The sequence below is a fragment of the Hyla sarda genome, chromosome 1 (genome assembly GCF_029499605.1).
Source record: "Hyla sarda isolate aHylSar1 chromosome 1, aHylSar1.hap1, whole genome shotgun sequence".
NCBI lineage: Eukaryota > Metazoa > Chordata > Amphibia > Anura > Hylidae > Hyla > Hyla sarda.
The window spans coordinates 387,315,791-387,343,790 of record NC_079189.1 but is presented as its reverse complement, the minus strand read 5'-3'; the positions used below and the strand labels follow the sequence as shown (position 1 = coordinate 387,343,790).

General features: G+C 44.1%; 1 protein-coding gene across 3 annotated transcripts in view; it reads left to right on the top strand.

Annotated features, from left to right (window-relative positions):
- CNTNAP4 (contactin associated protein family member 4) overlaps window positions 1-28,000 on the top strand; it is a 401,947-nt gene that overhangs the window by 228,848 nt on the left and 145,099 nt on the right. For all 3 annotated transcript variants that reach the window (XM_056525258.1, XM_056525251.1, XM_056525242.1), the window contains exon 11: window positions 20,313-20,419. In XM_056525258.1, the coding sequence (XP_056381233.1) occupies window positions 20,313-20,419 (107 nt within the window). The remainder of the gene's footprint in view (window positions 1-20,312; window positions 20,420-28,000) is intronic.

Sequence of the window (28,000 nt, the reverse complement as noted above, 5' to 3'; positions counted from 1 at the left end):
ATCAGGCTTGAGGACCGTTGTTGTGGTACCTCGCACAGGGGGCGGGGGAGTGTGTAATGAGTGCTTGGTGTAACTATGTATAACGGTGTGTGATTAGTAATCACACACCGTTATGTGAGCAAAAAAAAAATGCTGCGGCCCAAAAAAAAGGAAGGGGGGGGGCAAATTGCAGCGCCCTGAACCCCTAATAAGGCCCGGGTCATGCTAAAAAAAAAATGTGGCATGCTCTTGAGCCCTATTAGAGGGTCAGGGGGGATTTTTAATTTTTTAAACTTTTTTAAAACTTTTTTTTAACTTTTTTTTTTACTTTATTACATGGATTTCCCTACCTTTCCCTCTGGTTGATTCTGTTCCTGATCTAGGGAATCTTCGGGTCTCCTGAGGGGATCCGATGGGTGCAGAGGGGGGTCCCTGGCTCCTCTTGCAGCTCTGACCACTGACTGAACCCAGCTAACGGTCAGCGCTGCAGAGGATGCCGTTTAACCCCTCCCCTGCCGGCTGCTATTGGCTGGACGAGCCAATAGCAGCTCTCCTGGGGGGTGGGGATCGCCACCTCCCCATAGATACAGTAGGTGATAGGGGGTGTATTCTACACCCGCGATCACCTTGTATCTCCGGGTCATCGGGTCACTCATAAATATTTCTGCCCGGAGATTCCGAGTTCCGCCTGCGCCGACTGAAATAGTCGGCGCTAGGACCGCGCGGACACTGCAGTCTCCTATAGACTGCTATGTGTTCCGCTAGGATTTCCGCCTGAAGAAAGAGCAACCCCTTTCTTCAGGCGGAAATTTTCTAGTGGATTTTTCATCCGGATTTTCTGCTTCACAAAGTGTGAATTTCTGAACGGATAACCATTCACTACACTATGCATTATAGTAGGCGGAATTTCTGCTGTAAATTTCAAAGCGAAAATTCCGGCGGAAATTCCGTAGTCTGAACCTAGCCTAAGACCCGGAATTGCACAAATCGCAAGTGCGATTTCACTTGCTATTTGCGCCGATCGCCGACATGGGGTGGTCTGATGATCTCACTCGGCATTTGCGCAGGGTGCCTGCTGATTGATATCAGCAATCACCCCAGTCCGATCCCTGCCCGGCGCGCAGCAGGGACCGGAATTCCCACGGGTGTACAAGTATGCCCTGGGTCCTTAAGACCCAGGTACAGAAGGCGTATGCATACGCCCTAGGTCCTGTACGGGTTAAAGGGGTACTCCCCTGGAAAACAATTTTTTTTAATCAACTGGTGCCAGAAAGTTAAACAGATTTGTAAGTTACTTTATTTAAAAATCTTAATACTTCCAGTACCTATCAGCTACTATATGCTCCAGAGGAAGTTCTTTTCTTTTTGAATTTCCTTTCTGTCCGTCCACAGTGCTCTCTGCTGACACCTCTGTCCATGTCAGGAACTGTCCAGAGCAGGAGAGTTTTGCTATGGGGATTTGCTCCTACTCTGAACAGTTCCTAAAATGGACAGAGGTGTCAGCAGAGAGCAGAGTTGTCAGACAGAAAGGAAATTCAAAAAGAAAACAACTTCCTGTGGAGCATATAGCAGCTAGAAGGATTAAGGTACTAGAAGGATTAAGATTTTTAAATAAAGTAATTTACAAATCTGTTTAACTTTCTGGTACCAGTTGATTTAAAAAGAAAAAAAAGAAAGATTTCCAGTGGAGAACCTTCTGTGGAATAAAATACAAATACAACTCTTGTTTATAGGATGTTTATATGTTTTATTTCAGCTTAAAGGAGCATTCCAGGATTTTTTTTCTTTCAGCCTTTGAGCCCATTATTTAATTAAGTTATATGATGGGCATTTTGTCTCATGAAGATTGATACATCAGGCCATTGTGCGATTAATATAGATGATCTGTTATTCTGGATGTGAAAGCTTTTCAAATAAAAAAAAAATGCCCACTGTGTAATAAAAATTCATGGTGCAAATTACAAAAAAAAAACTACTGATGTGTAACCGTAGGTTGTTCAAGTAAAAACTGACCAGAGCTAAATAAAATATATTACACAGTTTATTACATTTACTTAAACTTTTTTCAAGTTTGTTTCAGATTGCTTCTTTTTAAAAGGCTTCATAAAAAATAAAGGACATTTTCTGATTGGTTGCTATGGGCACCTGGTCAACTTCTCTTCTGCACAGGTTTTGATAAATCTCCCCAATTGACTCTTTAAAGGGATACTTGGTTACTAGACATTTTATCCCTTATCCAAAGTCTGAACGCGGGGGTCTGGCCACTGGGACCCCCGTGATCTCTGTGCAGAAACCTGGCATTCTGAACATTATTTTCAGAACACTGGGTTCGGTAGACCGTGGTCGTGATGTCATGCCACACCCCCTCCATTCATATCTGATATCATGAGGAGGTGTGGTGTGACATCACGACCACGGCTTTCTGAACCACGCATTCTGAAAATAATGTTCAGAACGTTTGGTGTCTGCACAGAGATTTCAGGGGTCCCAGCGGCCAGACATCTTATCCCCTATCCCCTCTACTAAAGAGAAAGTTGTGTAGTTCTTTCCAGTCTGACCTCAGTGCTCTCTGATGCTACCTCTGTCCATGTCAGGAACTGTCTAGAGCAGAAGCAAATCCCCATAGCAAACCTCTCCTGCTCTGGACAGTTCCTGACATGGATGGAGGTGTCAGCAGAGAGCACTGTGGTCAGACAGAAAATAACTACTCAACTTCCTCTGAAGCACACAGCAGCTGATGGATGGATTAAGATGTTTATATGGAAGTAATTTACAAATCTATATAACTTTCTGACACCAGTTTATACCATATTTTTCCTTCTATGAGCCAGACAGTAGCAGCCATATTGCTCAGTTAATATTCATTCGACTGGCACTTGACTCAGCAAATGTTTACTGAGCAGAAAGGAATACAATGTATGCCTTACTGCTCAGTATGTAATTTCCAAGAAGTTCCAGAGTGCCACACAAACTAGATAAATGAGCTGGGATGTCAAGTTGAAGACAAGACAGGCAAATCAAAGACACATGTCTATGCTCCTAAACAGTAAGCAGGGAAGCCCTATACTTACTAAACAGTGTACTGTATGCCTCCTACTGAGAGATAAGTTCTCATGGCTTCCTGGAAACTAAGTAGAAGAGCAGGGACTCCTATTAAATACATGTATCACTGTGTATTGCTACTTACTGTATCGCTCCTTTGGATAGGGGATAAGACGTCTTAGGGCAGGAGTACCCCTTTAAGGTGAGCAGTTTTCCTCTCCTTGCAATATCCTGTGTAGGGTTGTAATACACTAGTGAGTGTCCTATATGTCTATTTTTCTTAACTGTATGCCCTTATATAAAAGAGAAATACAATATATTGACTTACATTTTACCTCTGCTGCTTATATTTCTACAAAAGCCTTTTAAGATTCTGATCAGATGCTTGCCGTATCCAGGGTGGTGGATATTTGCTGCTGCTGCTTCTCTGCAAAGTCTTCATCATTTGAATGGAGGCCTGGTGTTTATATTCTCAAGGCCAGATGGCATTTTTCTTACTGAGTTGTTTTAGTGGCTGAAAGAATTAAGCAAAATTAGATATGGAGCTAGAACTTTAATTGGACATTTGCAGGAAAACTTCTCTTATCCTGAGGAGTTTATGATGCAGTCAGTTTGATAATGGCTGGAAATTTTCTACAACTCTGCTATGTCCTTGTTAAATTCCCATTTTAATTTTAAACATACAGGCTTTTAATGGTGTCATCGGGCCACTTTCCCTGGTGATCAGACATCCAACTCTACACGGACAGTGCGGTAGTTGAACAGTTGTAACATGGGCTGATTATTTTAAATCTTTTTATGTTCTCATTGCCCAATGTAATGACCCCTGGGAAAACAAGTATCTGGTAGTTTAAAAAGCCATGGAATGTGTAAACTGTGTATACAGCATAATGGTAAATTGCAGTGTCACAATTATAATATTTTCAACTTACAATGAGCAGGATTAAAGGTTTTTTGGGTGCAAATTTTGGTCACATGAAGTGCCAAGAAAACCATTGGAAACACATTAGTAAATAACCCCCAATTTTTTGGGTAAACTTTCAATAATGGCATATACAAGATTAGACCATATGAAACAAAAGTGGCAGTATTAGTTCCAATTAGAAAAAATTATAAAAAAAACGTATCCCCATCTGACCACTAGGACTCCTTGTGCTCTTCAGAACCTTACCCATCTCTTACCACTGAACACAATAGTAATAGTCCTGGCAGTGGTTGCCCGCTCAGCTATCAGCTGACACTGGTACCTATTAGAAGGTGGGTATCAAGAGCACTGAGCAGGGAGAGTGGGACCCTGTTCTCGAGATCTCAGGGGGCCTCAATGGTTGGACCCCCGTGGTAACACATTTATCCCCTTTCCTGGGTATACGTTTTTACTAACCAGATAAGCCCTTTAACTCCTAATTTGTTTGCATAGTCTAATTCTTCCCATTATGCTAATTGTGATATTGTTTTATATAACATTTAGAGTATATATTTTCTATAATAATCCAGCATACATAAATCAGATACTGAACCATGATGTTTCCTTAAAAACAGCGATGAAATAATATAAACTTAAATGTCAGTGAAATGGAAAAAAGCTCATTACAGCGAGAAGGGTTTGTGGTGTCACATTTAGGAGGGGCTGAACAGTTTGATTAATAGCTAATGTTCTGGCATATAAGTCTTCACACCCTACCGGTGGCGTCATCAAATGTTAACTTGGAATGTAGACCTCTCTCACATAAATCAAATCTGTCAGAAGGAGAAATAGCATTAGTAAATACTATTGCTTGTTGAATTTTTTTTATCATGTATAGGATCCCTGGCTTTACAGCAAAAGATCCTGGAGTTAAAGATAAAAATATGTTGACACCACCCCAAAACTAGCAAGAGCATTTACATGGCAAATAAAGGAATAGATATTGTTTATTTTTACCTTTATATATATGCACTACACATACATTATTAATCAATGAAGCATGTATTGTATGGTAATGAATTTAACTCCAGTTTTCATTTTGTGTACATTTGTCACCAAATATATCTCTTAACAAAAGCAATATTAAAAATTCCTAAATAGACAGAACTTGCATAAGCCTCTGCCAAACAATAACCACTGCCCTAGATTGACAAAAATAGATAAAGACAATTTATGGCAAAGAAATAACAAATATTTATAGAAGGAGCCCCCTGTCTAATATATTTTTCAATATTTTTTTATACATTGTACAAACATACAAAGACAACCTAAACAACCTAAATTTAAATGGTCTTGTAAACTGTAAAAGATTCCTTAGGTGCTTTGTTGAAATGTAGAAAACCCTCACATGAAACTGATACATTGTTTGTACAATTACTGTAAGCAACAAAACGGTCTGTTCATGAGACCAAAAAAAAAAGTAAAGAATGTAGTTCAATCCTATAGAGTTTCATTAGTTACAGTGTGACTGAACCAATAAGAGTGCAAAGAAATAAATAACAAAAAATAAAAAATAAAAAAAACCTTAGAGGAAAACCACAAACAAGGGAATTGCAAACTCACTATTCAGAAGTTTTGGAGAAAGATATAAAAGTCTATATTGATCAGTTTTACCAGCCAGAATATTAGTTATGTCTGGAGCTTCTTTGAGGATGATTATCATATGTTGCTGTTTGTTGTCGCTATTATTTTCTCATACGCGTATCTTATATTTAGGCAGTTGATAGCTTCTGATAGATGTAGACAGATCCATTTTTTCCAATGCTTTGTAATTATCAGCCTAGTTTTCATAAACAGGAAAGCAAAACAAGTATTTATTGGTTCAGAAATTGAGTGTAGATTCAGAAATACCATAGAAGCATCAGGATACATTGTTAGATTTATTTTTTAAACTTTTTTTTTAAAGTGACACGTTCCACAGGAATAGATCTACAGCACCTTAATCTCCAACAATGTATTAATGACTTTGAAAATATTAGATGCAGTTCGTTTTTTAGCACTTTTTTAAGCACCTTTCTATCAGGTTGGCATTCCCGTAAAGTGCTGCAGCTCTGGAGTTCATACTTTGTGTAGTTTGTTTTTTGAGTTCTGTTTTAGTATACTAGCTGTAGGAAAGATAAGTGGAGAGAGGTTGGACGCTACTGAGCCTTGAGGAGAGGTTGTATCATCATCCAGTAGGGGTTGTTAATGTAACTTTGATGTCATAGCGTGCTTCACAACTACAGTCGTTTCACTCTGCCATGGAGTTTCATCAGGTTGTGCTGTCTCACCTGTGTGATGGAGGTTTTTAATGCACTGTTAAATTTGTGAACTCCTCTCACCTGGATCACGTGACTTGGGAGGGTTCTTAACCTCCGTCGAACAGGTGAGACAGCACAACCTGATGGAGCTCCATGGTGGAGTGAAACGGCTGTAGTTTTGAAGCCCCGTCTTCGGCTTCTGTACCTGACCATGTTCACCTCATTGCACGTATGAAGAATAAAGTCTGCTTTTTATTGAAGTATGGTGAGTGCCTCCCGCAATCTTCTTTTACACAGTATTGGATGTCTTTGTTTCTCAGGATATGAGCACCACTGAATAGCTTCATTTGCCTATATGTCCTACCCCCTTTGTATGCTTTCAAGTTTCCTGCATGGGATAATAGTGCAGGTAGTCCCGGTATCTACTTCCACTCCTTTGCCATAGATTTGCAAATGACTTCTATTAAAAAATCTTTACCCTTCCAGTACTTTTTAGCAGCTGTATGCTACAGGAGAAATTATTTTCTTTTTATATTTCTTTTTTTGTCTTGTCCACAGTGCTCTCTGCTGACACCTCTGTCCGTGTTAGAAACTGTCCAGAGCAGCATAGGTTTGCAATGGGGATTTTCTCCTGCTCTGGAAAGTTCCTGATACTGGCATCAGGTGTCAGCAGAGAGCATTGTGGACAAGACAAAAAGAAATTCAAAAAGAAAATAATTTCCTCTGTAGCATACAGCTGCCTAAAAGTACTGGAAGGGTAAAGATTTTTTTTAATAGAAGTAATTTACAAATCTGTTTAACTTTCTGGCACCAGTTGATTAAAAAATAATGTTTTCAACCAGAGTACCCCTTTAAATATTCACTTTAGATGTCACTTTGCATTAGCAGTATAACAGGTAGCTTTGGGAAATATAGCGATCCCTGGACATCATTCATGTAACTATCTCACAACGTGTATACATCCTCATGTACTAGCATTCCATTATTTTTGCTGTTCACACTTTAAACATTGTTATGGGCAACATCAAATAAACAAATAATATTTGCCTACAACAGAAAGTTTTGCCTGTCATGATAATCTACACATAATGAGTCCCTGTTCTATACAGAAAACTCCACCAGCAACAACAAGCTATATTTAAACAAAGTGAAACGTAGAAGTACAGATATGCTCGTTCCTGTATCCACCATCCACTTTGTCACCAATTCACTCCAGTATATAGGACCCAAAAACAGCCACTCACCATCCATATGCACTCCTGGGTGCTGGACCCGTACTGCACATAACGCCACAATAACATATAGTATAGAGAATGGGCAGCACTCACCAGGTCTTCAGTGCAAAACAATCTGTATTTATTTCTTAGCATAAAACAGCGTGGAGCACGGTCATGCAAAGCAGTTATCAAACAACAACCTTGGGGATATATGTCCCCTCAGGGAAACCCTAAATAGAGACCCTCTATGGTCTAAAACTTAACTTTTAATCAATTTCCAAATAATAATTTATATGCTCCAATTTACCACTAGGTGGCAGTGTGTGCTTTAAAATTACAGTCCCTATTTGTAGTAATTTTTATGGCATTCTATGCATGGATGTATCCGATCACGGGGCTCTGTTTGCAGCACTCTGCTCTGACACCGTCTACAGACATAGTGTCACAGCGCTCCGTGATCAATCCACATTATAAGTGCGGGGACTGAGCTAAAAACTTTTCTCCTCTGTCTCAACGTTTCGCTAGTTAGGTCTAGCTTTTTCAAGAGTATGAGGTACATCGTACATTGTCAGGGTCCGGACTAGTATGCGGGGAGGACACGGGAGTGGATCCTCTGTGTCAGTGAGGCGAAGGCGTGGGCCGTACCAGGGGAACGGAATCTATGAGGTTACTGGTATTCACCAGAGCCCGCCGCAAAGCGGGATGGACTTGGTGCGGCAGGTAACCCCAAGGTCGTTCCACCCAATAGCGACTCAACCTCACTGTAACCTCACTGACAGCTGAGACAGGCGCGGTACACAAGGACAAGGCAAGGCGAGGTCAGATGTAGCAGAAGGTCAAGGCAGGCGGCAAGGATTCTTAGTCAGGGGCAACAGCAATGGGTCTGGATACACAGGCTAGGGAACACACAAACGCTTTCTCAGGGCACTAGGGCAACAAGATCCGGCAAGGACAGGAAGGGGGAGTGGGTTTTTATGTGTTTACACAGATTGGGCCAGACACCAATTAATGGTGCACTGGCCCTTTAAATTTTAGTAAGCCGGCGCGCGTGTGCTCTAGGGAGCAGGGCTGCGCACGCCGGGAAGGAGCAGCAGCAGGTGTGCGGTGAGTGACATGGGATGTGATCCGTGAGTGGGCACGTCCCGTCCCACGGATCGCATCCCCATCAGTGACAGAGGAGCAGCGCTCACGGTCAGCGGCGCTGACCAGAGCGCTGCATACAGAGGGACGCCGTGAGCCGGGGAGGCAGCGGGACCCGGAGCGCTCGGCGTTACGGCGTTTACGAATGAGTTAATTGTCAAGGATATTGGCCTCGGGTTCCCAAGACCTCTCTTCGGGGGCCACAATTCTCCCAATCAATAAGAAAATATATTTTACCTCGGATAAATTTGGGGCGAGGATCTCTTTCACAGAGAAGACATCCTTGGGAGAATAGCGGTTAAGTATGAGAAGAGAAACATGGAAAGAGTTGGGAAAACGAAGAGAAGAAGGAAGATGGAGCTTGTAGGAGACAGAATTGATTTGATTTTTGATCTTAAATGGCCCGAGGTACCGAGGACCAAGCTTGTAGCTAGGGACACGGAAATGGATGTATTTGGCAGAGAGCCACACTTTGTCACCGGGGGCAAAGACAGGAGGAATTCTTCTCTTTTTATCAGCATGTCTCTTCATGCGAGATGAGGCCAGTAAGAGCGACTTTTGAGTTTCCTTCCAGATAAAGGAGAAGTCTTGTGTTAATTCATCTGTGGCAGGAACGCCAGATGAAGTGGGAATGGGGAGGGGGGGAAGCGGATGACCGCCGTACACCACAAAAAATGGAGATTTGGAGGAAGACTCAGAATTTTTTAAATTGTACGAGAATTCAGCCCAGGGCAGAAGGTCGACCCAATCATCTTAACGGGAGGAGACAAAATGTTGCAGGTAGTCACCAAGAATCTGGTTTCCACTTGTCCATTGGATTGAGGATGATAAGCAGAGGAAAAATTTTATTTGATTTTTAATTGACTGCAGAGTGCTCTCCAAAATCTTGGGACAAATTGAACATCTCTATCAGAGACAATATGCGTGGAAAGCCCGTGGAGACGATCCAATACTGTGTGAAAAATTTGCAGAAAAAATTGTTTCGCCAATTGTGGTGCAGAAGGAAGACCCGGAAGAGGGACAAAATGAGCCATTTTGGAAAAACAATCAACGACCACCCAAATGACAGTGTTGCAATGAGATGAAGGTAGAGCAGTGATGTAGTCTATAGCTATATGGGACCACGGCTGTTCAGGCACAGGCAGAGGAAGGAGGAGACCAGCAGGCTTCTGGCATGGAGTTTTGTCACGTGCACACACTGTACAGGCCCGCACAAAGTCGGTCACATCTTTCTCCAGGGAAGACCACCAATAGTGTCTGGCAATTAACTGTATGGACTTTTTGATTCCAGCATGACCAGCCAGATGGGAGGAATGACCCCATTTGAGAGTCTGGAGGCGAAGACATGGCGGAACATAAGTTTTTCCCGGAGGAATTGGCACCAGAGAAGCAGGAGCAGAGAAGATCAGACACTGAGGAGGTATGATGTGCTCAGGAAGAGCTTTGGATTCTGAGGCATCGGTGGAACGTGATAGGGCATCAGCCCTGACATTCTTGTCCGCAGGACGAAAATGAATTTGAAAATTGAAACGGGCAAAAAACAAAGACCATCTAGCCTTGCGAGGATGTAACCGCTGGGTGGAAATTTTTGTGGTCTGCGTAGATGGTGATGGGATGAAGGGATCCTTCCAGAAGATGTCTCCACTCCTCAAGTGCCAACTTAATGGCCAATAGTTCACGGTCTCCTATAGAATAGTTTTTTTCAGGAGGAGAAAAAGTTTTGGAGAAAAATCCGCAAGTGATGTTTTTTCCCTTAGCGTTTTTTTTTTAAGAAGGACAGCTCCGGCTCCAACTGAGAAGGCGTCAACCTCAAGGAAGAAGGGCTTCAGAGGATCTGGCCTGGACAAGACTGGTGCAGATTTGAAGGCGGCTTTGAGGTGGTTAAAGGCTTCCTCCGCCTGCGGTGGCCAGGATTTCGGATTAGCATTTTTCTTGGTCAATGCTACAATAGGAGCAACGATGGTGGAGAAGTGGGGAATGAATTGACGATAATAATTAGCAAATCCGAGAAATCATTGGATAGCCCGCAGACCAGTGGGGCGTGGCCACTCTATTACGGCAGATAGCTTGTCAGGGTCCATTTGAAGGCCTTGACCGGACACTATGTATCCCAGGAAGGGTAGACTGCTGCGCTCAAAAAGACATTTCTCAATTTTGGCATAAAGATGATTTTTGCGTAGGCGCTGAAGCACTTGACGGACATGGAGGCGATGTTCCTCTAGGTTGGAGGAAAAAATGAAGATGTTATCAAGATAGACTACCACACAGGAATACAGCATGTCCCGAAAAATCTCATTGACAAAGTCCTGAAAGACTGCAGGGGCATTGCAAAGTCCAAAGGGCATGGCAAGGTATTCAAAGTGTCCATCTCTAGTGTTGAAGGCGGTTTTCCATTCATCACCTTCTAGAATACGGATGAGGTTATATGCGCCCCTTAGATCTAGTTTGGTAAAAATTTTTGCTCCACGCAGTTGGTCAAAGAGTTCAGAGATGAGTGGCAGAGGATAGCGGTTCTTCACTGTGATTTTATTAAGACCACGGTAGTCTTTAGAGGGGCGTGGAGATCCGTCTTTTTTGGCAACGAAGAAGAATCCAGCTCCGGCTGGAGAAGAAGATTTCCGGATAAAACCTCTTTTTCGGTTTTCCTGAATGTATTCAGTCATGGCTTGTGTTTCTGGAGCGGAGAGTGGATAAATCCTACCACGGGGCGGTGTGATACCAGGAAGCAAGTCGATAGGGCAGTCGTAGGGTCTATGTGGTGGTAAGACCTCTGTTTGCTTTTTACAAAAGACATCAGAATAGTCCTGATAGGCCTTAGAAAGGCTTGCCAATGATGTAGCGATGGAGACTTGACTGGTAGGAATCAACTTGAGACATCGCTTGTGGCAGGAAGGTCCCCAACTCTTAATGTACCCAGTGGCCCAGTCGAGGATAGGTGCGTGACGCTGGAGCCAGGGCAAGCCAAGAAGAATTTCTGAGGTACAGTTGGGCAATAAAAAAAATTCAATATTTTCATGATGGTGAACTCCAATGCTCATGAGGAGAGGTTCTGTGCGGTAATGCACGGTGCAGACCAGTCTCTCTCCATTCACAGAGGAAATGAAGAGAGGTTTGACAAGACGGGTAACAGGAATATTGAATCTATTGATTAGAGAGGCTTCAATGAAATTTCCTGCAGGCCACAGCGGAGAAGGAAGTATTTGTATTAGCGGGTAGAGCAATCCGCACAGGTACAGTCAGTCGTGGAGAGAAAGAATTCACACCTAGCAACGCCTCTCCCACGTTAACTAGGTCCGTGCGTTTCCCTGACGCGGAGGATGAATAGGGCAGTCCTTTAGGAAATGTTCGGTACTAGCACAGTACAGGCACAAATTTTCATTTCTGCGGCGAGTCCTCTCTTGTTGGGTCAGGCGAGACCGATCTACTTGCATAGCCTCCTCGGCGGAAGGCACAGGAACAGATTGCAAAGGACACTGGAAGAGAGGTGCCAAGCGAGGAAATTGCCTGGTGCGAACAAGATCCTTTACTTGGCGGAGCTCCTGACGTCTTTCAGAGAAACGCATATCAATGCGGGTGGCCAACTGGATAAGTTCAGACAGGGTAGCAGGGATTTCTTGTGCGGTCAGAACATCTTTGATGTGGCTGGATAAACCTTTCTTGAAGGTCGAGAAGAGGGCCTCATTGTTCCAGGCGAGCTCAGAGGCGAGGGTGCAGAACTGTATGGTATATTCGCCCACAGAAGAGCTCCCCTGAACGAGATTCAGAAGGGCCGTCTCGGCTGAGGAAGCCCAGGCTGGCTCCTCAAAGACACTGCATACTTTGGAGAAGAAGGACTGGATGGAAGCAGTGTGGCCCAGGACAAGGCCTTTCCAGACAACAAACTGACCACGAAAGCCACCATAGACTGTTCTGTAGGGAACTGGTCCGACATCATCTCGAGGTGCAGGGAACATTGGGACAGAAACCCACGGCACAGCTTGGTCCCCATCAAATTTCTCAGGAAGAGACAGGCGGACTCTGGAGGTAGCATGCAGTGGAGGAGAAGCTGGAGCTGGTGGAGGAGATGGTTGACGCTGTGGAGACAGAAGCTGCTGGAGCATGGCGGTCAACTGCAACAGCTGTTGTCCTTGTTGGGCGATCTGCTGTGACTGCTGGGCAACCACGGAGGTGAGATCAGCGAGACTTGGTAGCGGCACCTCAGCGGGATCCATGGCCGGATCTACTGTCAGGGTCCGGACTGGTATGCGGGGAGGACACGGGGGTGGATCCTCTGTGTCAGTGAGGCGATGGAGTGGGCCGTACCAGGGGAACCGAATCTAAGGGGTTACTGGTATTCACCAGAGCCCGCCGCAAAGCGGGATGGACTTGCTGCGGCAGGTAACCCCCAGGTCATTCCACCCGACAGCGACTCAACCTCACTGACAGCTGAGACAGTCTGTCTCCACAGCGATACACAAGGACAAGGCAAGGCGAGGTCAGACGTAGCAGAAGGTCAAGGCAGGCGGCAAGGATTCATAGTCAGGGGCAACGGCAATGGGTCTGGATACACAGGCTAGGGAACACACAAACGCTTTCTCAGGGCACTAGGGCAACAAGATCCGACAAGGACAGGAAGGGGGAGTGGGTTTTTATGTGTTTACACAGATTGGGCCAGACACCAATTAATGGTGCACTGGCCCTTTAAATCCTAGTAAGCCGGCGCGCGTGCTCCCTAGGGAGCAGGGCCGTGCGCGCCGGGAAGGAGCAGCAGCAGGTGGGCGGTGAATCCCGTCCCACGGATCGCGTCCCCGCCAGTGATAGAGGAACAGGGCTCGCGGTCAGCGGCGCTGACCGGAGCGCTGCATACAGAGGGAAAGCCGCGAGCGCTCCGGGGAGGCAACGGGACCCGGAGCGCTCGGCGTTACATCTGTGCCTCTTGCCTTACATGACCGTCCTCCATGCTGCTTTATGCTGAGAAATTAATAAAGATCATTTTGCACTGAAGACCTGGTGAGTGCTGCCCATTCTCTATGCTATATTTATTTAAACAACATTTGCTTAAAGGGGTACTTAGCTGGAAAACATTTTTTTATTAACTGGTGGCAGAAAATTAAACAGATTTGTGAATTACTTTAAAAAAAAAAAACATCTTAATCCTTCCGGTACTCATCAGCTTCTGTATAGTACAGAGGAACTATCTGTCCACAGTGCTCTCTGTTGACACTTCTGTCCATTTTAGGACCTGTCCAGAGTAGAAGCAAATCCCCATAGCAAACCTATCCTGCTCTGGACAGTTCCTGACATGGACAGAGGTGTCAGCAGAGAGCACTGTGGTCAGATTGAAAAGAAATTCAAAAAGAAAAGCATATAACAGCTGATGAGTGCTGGAATAATTAATATTTTTAAATAGAAGTAATTTACAAATCTGTTTAACTTTCTGGCACCAGTTGATTTAATAAAAAAAATGTTTTCCAGTGGAGTATTCCTTTAACCTCTTAAGGACGCAGGGCGTACAGGTGTTTAAACTGGGTCAGGCCGTGACCCCGCATCACACCGGGTCAATCCTGAGCTGGGACCCTGGGACAGATCATTGTGCCGCGTGCTATTAACCCTTCAGACGCGGCAATCAAAGTTGATTGCCGCGTTGAAAATGAAAGTAAAAGCTTCCCTGCAACTCAGTCGGGCTGATCAGGACTATAGCAATACAATTGTGATGTCCCAATCCGCTAGGACACGAGCGGAGGCCCCCTTACCTTGCTCCGTCGTGTCCGCTCGGCATTTGATTGCTCCAAGCCTGAGCCACAGGCTTGAGCAATCAACCCCCTATTACGCTGATCCATGCAAAGCTATGGCTTTGTAGGGTTCAGGGTAAAAGATCAGTGTGTGCAGTGTTATAGCCCCCTATGGGAGCTATAACACTGAAAAAAAAAAGTTAAAAAAAATAAGTTAATAAAAGTAATTTAACCTCTTCCCTAATAAAAGTTTGAATCACCCCCCTTTTCCCATAAAAAAATGGTGTAAATAAAAATAAAAATAAACATATGTAGTATGGCCGCATGCCTAAATGTCCGAACAATAAAAATATATCCTTAATTAAACCGCACGGTCAATGGCGTACTTGCAAAAAAAATCCAAAGTCCAAAATAGAGTATTTTTGGTCACTTTTTATTTAATAAAAAAATGAATAATAAGCGATCAAAAAGTCAGATCAATGCAAAAATGGTAGCGATAAAAACGTCAGAACACGGTGCAAAAAACGAGCCCTCATACCAGCGCTTACACAGAAAATAAAAAAGTTATAGGGGTCAGAAGATGACAATTTTAAACGTATACATTTTCCTGCATGTCGTTATGATTTTACGTACGACAAAATCAAACCTATATAAGTAGAGTATCATTTTAACCATATGGACCTACAGAATAAAGATAAGGTGTCATTTTTACCCAAAAAATGCACTACGTAGAAACGGAAGCCCCCAAAAGTGACAAAATAAAAAAAATTCCTGTCGCACAATGACCTTTTTTCCCGTTACGCTGTGTATTTTTTTGTAAACTGACTAATGTCACTGCAAAGTAGAATTGGTGGCCCAAGAAATAAGCCATCATATGGAATTTTATGTGCAAAATTGAAAGCGTTATGATTTTTAGAAGGTGATGAGGAAAAAATGAAAATGCAAAAACAGAAAAATGCTGAGTCCTTAAAGCAATAACCAGCAGCATCAATCTATACACCGCTGGAAGTTTCTTGGCTATGAGATAACATTTTATAGTGGACTTTTAACAAAACCTATGTAATATCCATCTCTTTTAGAGGGGTGGCACGACAGATCCAAAAGACAACTCTCCAAAAGAAAATGTGAGATACAAAATCTATGCACTGGAAGGGTTAAGATTTTTTAATAAAAGTAATTTATAAACCTGTATAACTTTCTGGTAATATTTGTTTTCCAACGGAGTACCCCTTTGAATCTTGCTTTATCTGTTGACCCAACATCTCCCCGTAAGTTGCAATGGTGAATCCAAGTCAAAGCTTGATGCTCTATACTCTACTGCAAGCAGTTTTCATTGTACTCCTCTCAGTACAGTTTTTCCAGCTTAACACATCAATAATATCCTTATGACCTTAAAGTGAGTTGAAAATTGCTTTTTCTCTTCATCCTATGTTTACACTAAATCTCCCCTGACTTTTATTAGATCCCTAAAACAACTTTTCAACTTAGAGAAATCTTTTTTAACTTAGTTCAGCCCTTAGGAAAAAGAGTTTGTCCTTGAAATCTCTTCTTAATTGTATTGCAAAGGACCAATAAAATAGATTTATGTTGTTAACAGAAAATAATATATCATTTATTGGTCTCCATTTTATTGAAATATAAAACACACAAGATACTCGATGTTAGTGTGATATATTTTAAACTGTAGTTAAATGAATGGATGAATGGATGGATGAATGAATGAATGGATTAACAAACGAATGGATACATGTCTACATTTATGGTAGTGCATATCTCCTTATTTCAGTTAAAAGAACTGTACACTGAAATTATATGACTGAAAGAATTCTTTGATGGTTGACTTTATATTGAATAATATTAAATAGATTGTAAATTATATTCTGTCCTAGTTTCTGTAACTTATAAAATTCCTATTATGAAAGGATAATCAGTATTTTATGTGAATAAATGACACCTCACTGACTTTGCAGTAGCCTTTGGTTCTCCCGTTTCTGTCAGCAGGCTCTCTTTAAATGTTTAGTCTCCTCCTCCGTAAAAATATTGCTACAGTTTCTGCCTTTCAGCCTTTGTGCCAGTCTGTGTACACACAGCTCTGGCATCATGCCAGGAGGAGTATGCCCTGTCAGTACACCTATACGAAAAATATTCATTTGCTGAAATGAAAGTGTCTTAAAATAGTGTAGGTTATACATTTCTTGAAGCACTTACATTTATCCTAATTTTAAAGATGTCAGTGAAAGTGGGATTGTACTGTCTTAATTATTTTACGCATTTCATGTTATAAATACAGGATTTCCTGTTTGAAAGTATTCTTATTTATTCTTCTTTAATTTAATAGATAGACAAGTAAAAATGTGATTGCAATTAAAGACCAACAAGTATAAAATAACAAATGCTACACTGAATAAAAATGTAAATATAGATCCAAAAAGTAAACTGCTCATCCACATGGATATTGCAAACTTTTGGAAATAATGCTTAAAAAAAAACAATGGGGGTTATTTACTAATGTGTTTCCTATGTTCTTTTGTCAGGTTTTGCCGCAGAATTTAGGTGCATGTTATGTGCGCCAAAATTTGGGCCCCCCAAAAAATGACCATCACTCTATTTTCTATTTCAGGAAAAGTAAAACGTTAAACACCATCAAAATTAGCATTTGCATTTTTTGGCATTGTTACTTATATACATACATAAGCTGACAAGCCAACTATCTGATGTGTTTGATGATGTCACAGCCTTCTCCCATTGCCAGATGTTTCCTGATCCTTTTAATGTCATGGGGGATAAGCCATGTCTAGAAGTGTCTCACCCCCATCTTCCCACAAAGAGCAAATGCACATTTGGCAGAGTTTGCATATGTATGGGGGTAGGGAGAAACAAAAAAGAAGCCAAAAAGCATGGGACAGCAATTTATAGTGTGTTGCATAGAAACATATGTGTCGGCAAGAATCAATGTTCATATGCTTACCTTAGTTTGAAATAATATAAGTCACTAAAATAAAGTAGGAAAGGCCTTTTCTGACAGAATGTAGCCATTTAAAGGAATCTGTTAGCTGTATTTTCTGCTAAGAGCAGCAGACACAGTTAGATTGCTGTGAGGGTATAAAAACAAACTGCGCCTTTCTTTCAGCTGATGATGGTTGCCAAACTTATAAAATTGTTATTTCTTAGCCAAGTGTCAAGGAAGCAGGGAAGAGCTGCTCGAGTGCTACATCTTGGGACATATACTCGATTGTCCTCACCTCCCAGTCCCTCCTTGACTGACGTACAGGGCTCTTTACATGGCCTGGGATGTGAGTGTGAGCAATGAGGTGTGCCAGGATGTGACACTTGAGCCTAGCCTGTGGCACCCAGCTTTACTCCACCTCCTTGACACTTAGCTGAGAAATACAAAGGCAATTTTATAAGTTTGACAACCATCATCTGCTCATAGAAATGCACTATTTGTTTTCATACCTTCACAGCTATTTAACTGTGTCTACAGCTCATAGCAGCAAATCCAGCTGGTTCCCTTTTAAGAATAACCCCATCCTGTGCAGAACAGTGTAACATAGAATCGATACACTAATTTAATGCTAACATTTGGGTTTACTAATGCTACTGTTTAAGGAAGTACTGATGTCCAACTATTACACTGAGTCTGTTACAGAGGTACACAATGGCCCATATTTATTAATCAGCCTGAAACCCTAATTGTATGGTTTTCCCATAAAAACCAATCACAGCTCAGCTTTTATATCTTAACAAGCTCTGGTAAAGTGAAAGTTGCTATGGGTAAAACCAGACAATTAGGGTTTCAGGCTGATTGATAAATATGGGCCAACATTTTGGTAATTCTGGGCTATGGAGCCTTAGACAGCCTGTTTGGTGTGCCTTAACCCCTTAAGGACACATGACGTACTGGAACGTCATGTGTCCACTCCCGATCTACAACGCGGGGCCACGGCGTGGCCCCGCGTCATAGCGGTTCGGGCCCGGCCTCTAACAACGGCCGGGACCCGTGGCTAATAGCGCGCGGCATTGATCGCTGTGCCGCGCGCTATTAACCCTTTAGACGCGGCGTTCAAAGTTGAACGCCGCGTCTAAAGTGAAACCGAAAGCATGCCGGCTAGCTCAGTGGGCTGTTCGGGATAGCCGCGGTGAAATCGCGGCATCCCGAACAGCTGACAGGACAGCGGGAGGGCCCCTACCTGCCTCCTCGCTGTCCAATCGCCGAATGACAGCTTAGTGCCTGAGATCCAGGCATGAGCAGTCATGCGGCAGAATCATCGATCACTGGTTTCTTATGAGAAACCAGTGATCAATGTAAAAGATCAGTGTGTGCAGTGTTATAGGTCCCTATGGGACCTATAACACTGCAAAAAAAAAGTGCAAAAAAAAAGTGAATAAACATCATTTAACCCCTTCCCTATTAAAAGTTTGAATCACCCCCCTTTTCCCATAAAAGAAAAAACACAGTGTAATTAAAAATAAAAATAAACATAAATGGTATTGCCGCGTGCGGAAATGTCCGAATTATAAAAATATATCGTTAATTAAACCGCACGGTCAATGGCGTGCGCGCAAAAAAATTCCAAAGTCCAAAATAGTGCATTTTTGGTCACTTTTTATATCATGAAAAAATGAATAAAAAGCGATCAATAAGTCCTATCAATGCAAAAATGGTACCGTTAAAAACTTCAGATCACGGCGCAAAAAATGAGCCCTCATACCGCCCCATACACGGAAAAATAAAAAAGTTATAGGGGTCAGAAGATGACAATTTTAAACGTATAAATTTTTCTGCATGAAGTTATGATTTTTTCCAGAAGTGCGACAAATTCAAACCTGTATAAGTAGGGTATCATTTTAATCATATGGACCTACAGAATAAAGGTAAGGTGTCATTTTTACCGAAAAATGTACTACGTAGAAACGGAAGCCCCCAAAAGTTACAAAATGGCGTTTTTTTTCCAATTTTGTCTCACAATGATTTTTTTTCCCGTTTCACCGTAGATTTTTGGGCACAATGACTGACGTCATTACAAAGTAGAATTGGTGGTGCAAAAAATAAGCCATCATATGGATTTTTAGGTGCAAAATTGAAAGAGTTATGATTTTTTAAAGGCAAGGAGCAAAAAACGAAAATGCAAAAACGGAAAAAACCCCGGTCCTTAAGGGGTTAAGGAAACATACAAACCCATAATGAAAGCAAAAAAAAATAAAAAAATCAGAATGCTTGAAAACAGACATAGATACTATTGACTGCTATAATTGCTATAATTATTTAGTTTTCTTATGAATGAATAGCATTAAATGGCTTTAAATTCTTCAAATTGAGCGAAAAGGAAATATCTTTTATGACTGCTCTGTAAAGAAGTTGTGGTTGATTGCAGGCTAAGTTTAGATTTGTCTTCCATTTTCACACTATACAATACAATTTGAGTCTTAAAATGAGTTAAAATTATTAATACTTATACAGCAAATTTTTAGCTATTTTTTCTCAGTCTGGGATGACCTATTATATATCGTGGCACATATTAATTGTCTTAAATATCACAGGTAATATTACACAAGCCCAATAAAACATATAAATGTCCTAGTTAAATCCAGACTAATTAGTGGAGGGGAAAACTTTTAATTAGACTTCTAGACAGTGCAATACTGAATGAGGTGTCACAGAGCAATTACAGAATATACCGGCAGCCTATAGACTATTACCTTCAATGATTAATCAGTCCATAGTTATATCTGAAAAGTGGACAAATTTTTTCCACATGGGCCATTATTGTGTACTAGATTGGTGTATTAAATCATGATGCATAATGTAGCCGAAAATGACATTTACAGCTGGCACTATGTCAAATGTTATCACTTTTGTTCTTCCTAATGAGCGGCTGTCGGTGCTGTTTATATTTTACATTTCAATATTTCTGGAAATTATACTAATAAAATGTCTCTGCAGTCTTTCACATGAAGTAGACCTCCGTGCATGGATTTCTCTTTTATAAAATACTGATAAAGCAATTTTGCTTTTCAGATGTTTCCCAAATTACTGTGAACATGGCGGAATGTGTTCCCAAACATGGAGGGATTTTTACTGTAATTGTTCAGACACAGGATACATGGGAGCCACTTGTCATTATCGTGAGTATTTCAGTGTTAACAATATGAGATGCTGACATATTACTGTAATGCAAACGTACTCATTTTTATATTCTCTGCTCTAGTTTTGTTTGTGCGAAAGCAAAATGTACTTTTCTAAAGATTTATAGTTTTATACACGGCCAAACATTTTAAGGACATCACTCATTTTACCAAAAAATCTACAGTGGATAAAAAAGACATATTTGTAGGGTAAAAAAAAAAAAAAAAAAAATGCAATTTTACAACTTTTGGTGGTTTTGGTGGTTTTGTTTCTACACAGTGCAGCTAAAGGGATACTCCGCCCCAAGACATCTTATTCCCTATTCCAAGGATATGGGATAAGATGTCTGATTGCAGGGGGGTTGTTACGCCGAGCGCTCCGGGTCCCCGCTCCTCCCCGGAGCGCTCGCTACACTCTCGCTGCTGCAGCGCCCCGGTCAGATCCACTGACCGGGTGCGCTGCGATACCGCCTCCAGCCGGGATGCGATTCGCGATGCGGCTGGCGCCCGCTCGCGATGCGCACCCCGGCTCCCGTACCTGACTCGCTCTCCGTCGGTCCTGTCCCGGCGCGCGCGGCCCCGCTCCCTAGGGCGCGCGCGCGCCGGGTCTCTGCGATTTAAAGGGCCACTGCGCCGCTGATTGGCGCAGTGGTTCTAATTAGTGTGTTCACCTGTGCACTCCATATATATACCTCACTTCCCCTGCACTCCCTGGCCGGATCTTGTTGCCATTGTGCCAGTGAAAGCGTTTCCTTGTGTGTTCCTAGCCTGTGTTCCAGACCTCCTGCCGTTGCCTTTGACTACGATCCTTGCTGCCTGCCCCGACCTTCTGCTACGTCCGACCTTGCTTCTGTCTACTCCATTGTACTGCGCCTATCTTCAGCAGTCAGAGAGGTTGAGCCGTTGCTAGTGGATATGACCTGGTCACTACCGCCGCAGCAAGACCATCCCGCTTTGCGGCGGGCTCTGGTGAACACCAGTAGTGACTTAGAACCGGTCCACTAGCACGGTCCACGCCAATCCCTCTCTGGCACAGAGGATCCACCTTCTGCCAGCCGGCATCGTGACAGTAGATCCGGCCATGGATCCCGCTGAAGTTCCTCTGCCAGTTGTCGCCGACCTCACCACGGTGGTCGCCCAGCAGTCACAACAGATAGCGCAACAAGGCCACCAGCTGTCTCAACTGACCGTGATGCTACAGCAGCTACTACCACAGCTTCAGCAATCATCTCCTCCGCCAGCTCCTGCACCTCCTCCGCAGCGAGTGGCCGCTTCAGGCCTACGACTATCCTTGCCGGATAAATTTGATGGGGACTCTAAATTTTGCCGTGGCTTTCTTTCACAATGTTCCCTGCACTTGGAGATGATGTCGGACCAGTTTCCTACTGAAAGGTCTAAGGTGGCTTTCGTAGTCAGCCTTCTGTCTGGAAAAGCCCTGTCATGGGCCACACCGCTCTGGGACCGCAATGACCCCGTCACTGCCTCTGTACACTCCTTCTTCTCGGAAATTCGAAGTGTCTTTGAGGAACCTGCCCGAGCCTCTTCTGCTGAGACTGCCCTGCTGAACCTGGTCCAGGGTAATTCTTCCGTTGGCGAGTACGCCGTACAATTCCGTACTCTTGCTTCAGAACTATCCTGGAATAATGAGGCCCTCTGCGCGACCTTTAAAAAAGGCCTATCCAGCAACATTAAAGATATTCTGGCCGCACGAGAAATCCCTGCTAACCTACATGAACTCTTTTATCTAGCCACTCGCATTGACATGCGTTTTTCCGAAAGGCGTCAGGAGCTCCGCCAGGATATGGACTTTGTTCGCACGAGGCGTTTTTTCTCCCCGGCTCCTCTCTCCTCTGGTCCCCTGCAATCCGTTCCTGTGCCTCCCGCCGTGGAGGCTATGCAGGTTGACCGGTCTCGCCTGACACCTCAAGAGAGGATACGACGCCGCATGGAGAATCTCTGCCTGTACTGTGCCGGTACCGAACACTTCCTGAAGGATTGTCCTATCCGTCCTCCCCGCCTGGAAAGACGTACGCTGACTCCGCACAAAGGTGAGACAGTCCTTGATGTCAACTCTGCTTCTCCACGTCTTACTGTGCCTGTGCGGATATCTGCCTCCACCTTTTCCTTCTCTACCATGGCCTTCTTGGATTCCGGATCTGCAGGAAATTTTATTTTGGCCTCTCTCATCAACAGGTTCAACATCCCGGTGACCAGTCTCGCCAGACCCCTCTACATCAATTGTGTTAACAATGAAAGATTGGACTGTACCTTACGTTTCCGCACGGAGCCCCTCCTAATGTGCATCGGACCTCATCACGAAAAAATTGAGTTTTTGGTCCTCCCCAATTGCACTTCCGAAATTCTCCTTGGACTACCCTGGCTTCAACACCATTCCCCAACCCTGGATTGGTCCACAGGGGAGATCAAGAGCTGGGGTACCTCTTGTTTCAAGGACTGCCTTAAATCGGTTCCCAGTACTTCCTGCCGTGACCCTGTGGTTCCCCCTGTAACCGGTCTTCCTAAGGCCTATATGGACTTTGCTGATGTGTTTTGCAAAAAACAAGCTGAGACTCTACCTCCTCACAGGCCTTATGACTGTCCTATTGACCTCCTCCCGGGCACTACTCCACCCCGGGGCAGAATTTATCCTCTGTCCGCCCCAGAGACTCTTGCTATGTCTGAGTACATCCAGGAAAATTTAAAAAAGGGCTTTATCCGCAAATCCTCCTCTCCTGCCGGAGCTGGATTTTTCTTTGTGTCCAAAAAAGATGGCTCCCTACGTCCTTGCATTGACTACCGCGGTCTTAATAAAATCACGGTAAAGAACCGCTACCCTCTACCTCTTATCTCTGAACTCTTTGATCGCCTCCAAGGTGCCCACATCTTTACCAAACTGGACTTAAGAGGTGCTTATAATCTCATCCGTATCAGGGAGGGGGATGAATGGAAAACGGCATTTAACACTAGAGATGGACACTTTGAGTATTTGGTCATGCCCTTTGGCCTGTGCAACGCCCCTGCCGTCTTCCAAGACTTTGTTAATGAAATTTTTCGTGATCTCTTATATTCCTGTGTTGTTGTGTATCTGGACGATATTCTGATTTTTTCTGCCAACCTAGAAGAACACCGCCAGCATGTCCGCATGGTTCTTCAGAGACTTCGTGACAACCAACTTTATGCCAAAATGGAGAAATGTCTGTTTGAATGTCAATCTCTTCCTTTCCTAGGATACTTGGTCTCTGGCCAGGGACTACAAATGGATCCAGACAAACTCTCTGCCGTCTTAGATTGGCCACGCCCCTCCGGACTCCGTGCTATCCAACGTTTTTTGGGGTTCGCCAATTATTACAGACAATTTATTCCACATTTTTCCACCATTGTGGCTCCTATCGTGGCTTTAACCAAAAAGAATGCCAATCCTAAGTCATGGCCTCCTCAAGCGGAAGACGCCTTTAAACGGCTTAAGTCTGCCTTTTCTTCTGCTCCCGTGCTCTCCAGACCTGACCCATCTAAACCCTTCCTATTGGAGGTTGATGCCTCCTCAGTAGGAGCTGGAGCGGTTCTTCTACAAAAAAATTCTTCCGGGCATGCTGTTACCTGTGTTTTTTTTTCTAGGACCTTCTCTCCGGCGGAGAGGAACTACTCCATCGGGGATCGAGAGCTACTGGCCATTAAATTAGCACTTGAGGAATGGAGGCATCTGCTGGAGGGATCAAAATTTCCAGTTATTATTTACACCGATCACAAGAATCTCTCCTATCTCCAGTCTGCCCAACGGCTGAATCCTCGCCAGGCCAGGTGGTCTCTGTTCTTTGCCCGGTTTAATTTTGAAATTCACTTTCGCCCTGCTGACAAGAACATTAGGGCCGATGCTCTCTCTCGTTCCTCGGATGCCTCGGAAGTAGAGCTCTCTCCGCAACACATCATTCCTCCTGACTGCCTGATCTCCACTTCTCCAGCCTCCATCAGGCAAACTCCTCCAGGGAAGACCTTCGTCTCTCCACGCCAACGCCTCGGAATCCTCAAATGGGGTCACTCCTCCCATCTCGCAGGCCATGCGGGCATCAAGAAATCCTTGCAACTCATCTCTCGTTTCTATTGGTGGCCGACTCTGGAGACGGATGTTGTTGATTTTGTGCGGGCCTGCACTGTCTGTGCCCGGGACAAGACTCCTCGCCAGAAGCCTGCTGGACTCCTTCACCCTCTGCCTGTCCCCGAACAGCCTTGGTCTCTGATTGGTATGGACTTTATTACAGACTTACCCCCATCCCGTGGCAACACTGTTGTTTGGGTGGTCGTTGATCGATTTTCCAAGATGGCACATTTTATTCCTCTTCCTGGTCTTCCTTCAGCGCCTCAGTTGGCAAAACAATTTTTTGTACACATTTTTCGTCTTCACGGGTTGCCCACGCAGATCGTCTCGGATAGAGGCGTCCAATTCGTGTCAAAATTCTGGAGGGCTCTCTGTAAACAACTCAAGATTAAATTAAACTTTTCTTCTGCTTATCATCCTCAATCCAATGGGCAAGTAGAAAGAATTAACCAGGTCCTGGGTGATTATTTACGGCATTTTGTTTCCTCCCGCCAGGATGACTGGGCAGATCTTCTACCATGGGCCGAATTCTCGTATAACTTCAGAGTCTCTGAATCTTCTTCCAAATCCCCATTTTTCGTGGTGTACGGCCGTCACCCTCTTCCCCCCCTCCCTACTCCCTTGCCCTCTGGTTTGCCCGCTGTGGATGAAATAACTCGTGATCTTTCCACCATATGGAAAGAGACCCAAAATTCTCTCTTACAGGCTTTATCACGCATGAAGAAGTTTGCTGATAAGAAAAGAAGAGCTCCCCCCATTTTTTCTCCCGGAGACAAGGTATGGCTCTCCGCTAAATATGTCCGCTTCCGTGTTCCCAGCTACAAATTGGGACCACGCTATCTTGGTCCTTTCAAAGTTTTGTGCCAGATTAATCCTGTCTCTTACAAACTTCTTCTTCCTCCTTCTCTTCGTATTCCTAATGCCTTTCATGTCTCTCTTCTTAAACCACTCATCCTCAACCGTTTCTCTCCTAAACTTATTTCTCCCACTCCTGTCTCCGGTTCTTCGGACATCTTTCCTGTAAAGGAGATACTGGCCTCCAAAAAGGTCAGAGGGAAAACCTTTTTTCTGGTTGACTGGGAGGGCTGTGGTCCTGAAGAGAGATCCTGGGAACCTGAGGACAATATCCTAGATAAAAGTCTGGTCCTCAGGTTCTCAGGCTCAAAGAAGAGGGGGAGACCCAAGGGGGGGGTACTGTTACGCCGAGCGCTCCGGGTCCCCGCTCCTCCCCGGAGCGCTCGCTACACTCTCGCTGCTGCAGCGCCCCGGTCAGATCCACTGACCGGGTGCGCTGCAATACCGCCTCCAGCCGGGATGCGATTCGCGATGCGGCTGGCGCCCGCTCGCGATGCGCACCCCGGCTCCCGTACCTGACTCGCTCTCCGTCGGTCCTGTCCCGGCGCGCGCGGCCCCGCTCCCTAGGGCGCGCGCGCGCCGGGTCTCTGCGATTTAAAGGGCCACTGCGCCGCTGATTGGCGCAGTGGTTCTAATTAGTGTGTTCACCTGTGCACTCCATATATATACCTCACTTCCCCTGCACTCCCTGGCCGGATCTTGTTGCCATTGTGCCAGTGAAAGCGTTTCCTTGTGTGTTCCTAGCCTGTGTTCCAGACCTCCTGCCGTTGCCCCTGACTACGATCCTTGCTGCCTGCCCCGACCTTCTGCTACGTCCGACCTTGCTTCTGTCTACTCCCTTGTACCGCGCCTATCTTCAGCAGTCAGAGAGGTTGAGCCGTTGCTAGTGGATACGACCTGGTCACTACCGCCGCAGCAAGACCATCCCGCTTTGCGGCGGGCTCTGGTGAACACCAGTAGTGACTTAGAACCGGTCCACTAGCACGGTCCACGCCAATCCCTCTCTGGCACAGAGGATCCACCTTCTGCCAGCCGGCATCGTGACAGGGGTCCAGTGCTGCAGTGTTCTGAACATGAATGCTTCAAGCTTCAGTGTTCGTAACATCATGCCAGGCCCCCCCCCCCCATTCATGTCTATGGGAGGGTGGTCTGCTCTGTGCCAGATGACTAGTGGCCACAGCTGTCACAGCTCCTCCATTTATGTCTATGGAAGGAGGCATGGTGGCTATGTACTAGCTGTCACACCTCCTTCCATAGACATAAATGGAGGAGCTGTGACAGCTGTGGCCACTAGTCATCTGGCACAGAGCAGACTTTGCTCCATGCACCGGATGGCTTGGGTGCCGCACCGGAGATCGCAATCAGACATCTCATCCCCTATCCTTTGCATAGGGGATAAGATGTCTAAGGGAAGAGTAACCCTTTAATGGTTAAAATGACATAGTATCTTCTGTTAGTAAATAACAACAATATCCAATTTATATTGTTTTTGTTTTATTTCAGTATTTTTTTTTTTACTTTTTGAAAGTAAGTATGCTTAAAGGGGTACTCCACCCCTAGACATCTTATCCCCTATCGAAAGGATAGGGATAAGATGCCAGATCACGGGGGTCCCGCCACTGGGGACCTCTGGAATCTCGGCTACAGCACCCTGCTTTCATTATTGCAAAGAGCAAACTCGCTCTGTGCGTAATGACTGGCAATACAGGGGCTGGAGATCGTAACGTCACAGCTACGCCCCTCGTGACATCACAGCTATGCCCCCTCAATACAAGTCTATGGGAGGGGGCATGGAGGCCGTCACTCCTCCTTCCATAGACTTGCATTAAGGGGGCGGACCGTGACGTCATGAGGGGCAGAGCTGTGATGTCACGATGCTCCGGCCCCTGTATCGCCCGTCATTACGCACAGAGCGATTATGCTTTTGCAGTAATGAAAGTGGGGTGCTGCAGCTGAGATCCTGGGAGTCCACAGCGGTGGGACGTCTGCGATCTGACATCTTATCCCCTAGGGGAGGAGTACCCCTTTAAAAGGGCCTTTTTTTCTAAAGTATATCATATCTCTCTTTTGATGGGCATATTTGATCACTCTTTTTTCTGGTGTATGAAGTTACTAAAAATCAACAATTTTGGCTTTTGGAACATTTTAAACATTTTTCCATCATTATGCAGTATCATTACTGTTATATTTTAATAATCCAGACATTTTGACGTATAGCAATATCCAATATGTTTATGTTTATTTTTGCTTACAGTATTTTATTCGAAAAATTAGAAGTGGGATATTTTTTTTAAACTGTAAATTTTGATTAAAGTTTTCAATTATACAGACAAAAGAACAAACATCATGTCAAATACACAAGGGGCCTTCAAGGGCCAAGTATAACCAGACAATTCACAGTAATAATACAGGAATGTATGCAATAAAAGGCTACAAAAGGGGGCAATTCAAAAGTAATTTATCCCCCCAAAGAGATACACCATTGCAGCGAACAAACTGAACATGTGTATGAAACTCGAGGGGGAGGCAGCCAACATCACCCCAAACAACACAGAAAAAATAAATGACTAAAGCATATAATTCAAACAAAGACAACACTAAGGCAAAACACAACATAAAGACAAGACAAAAGA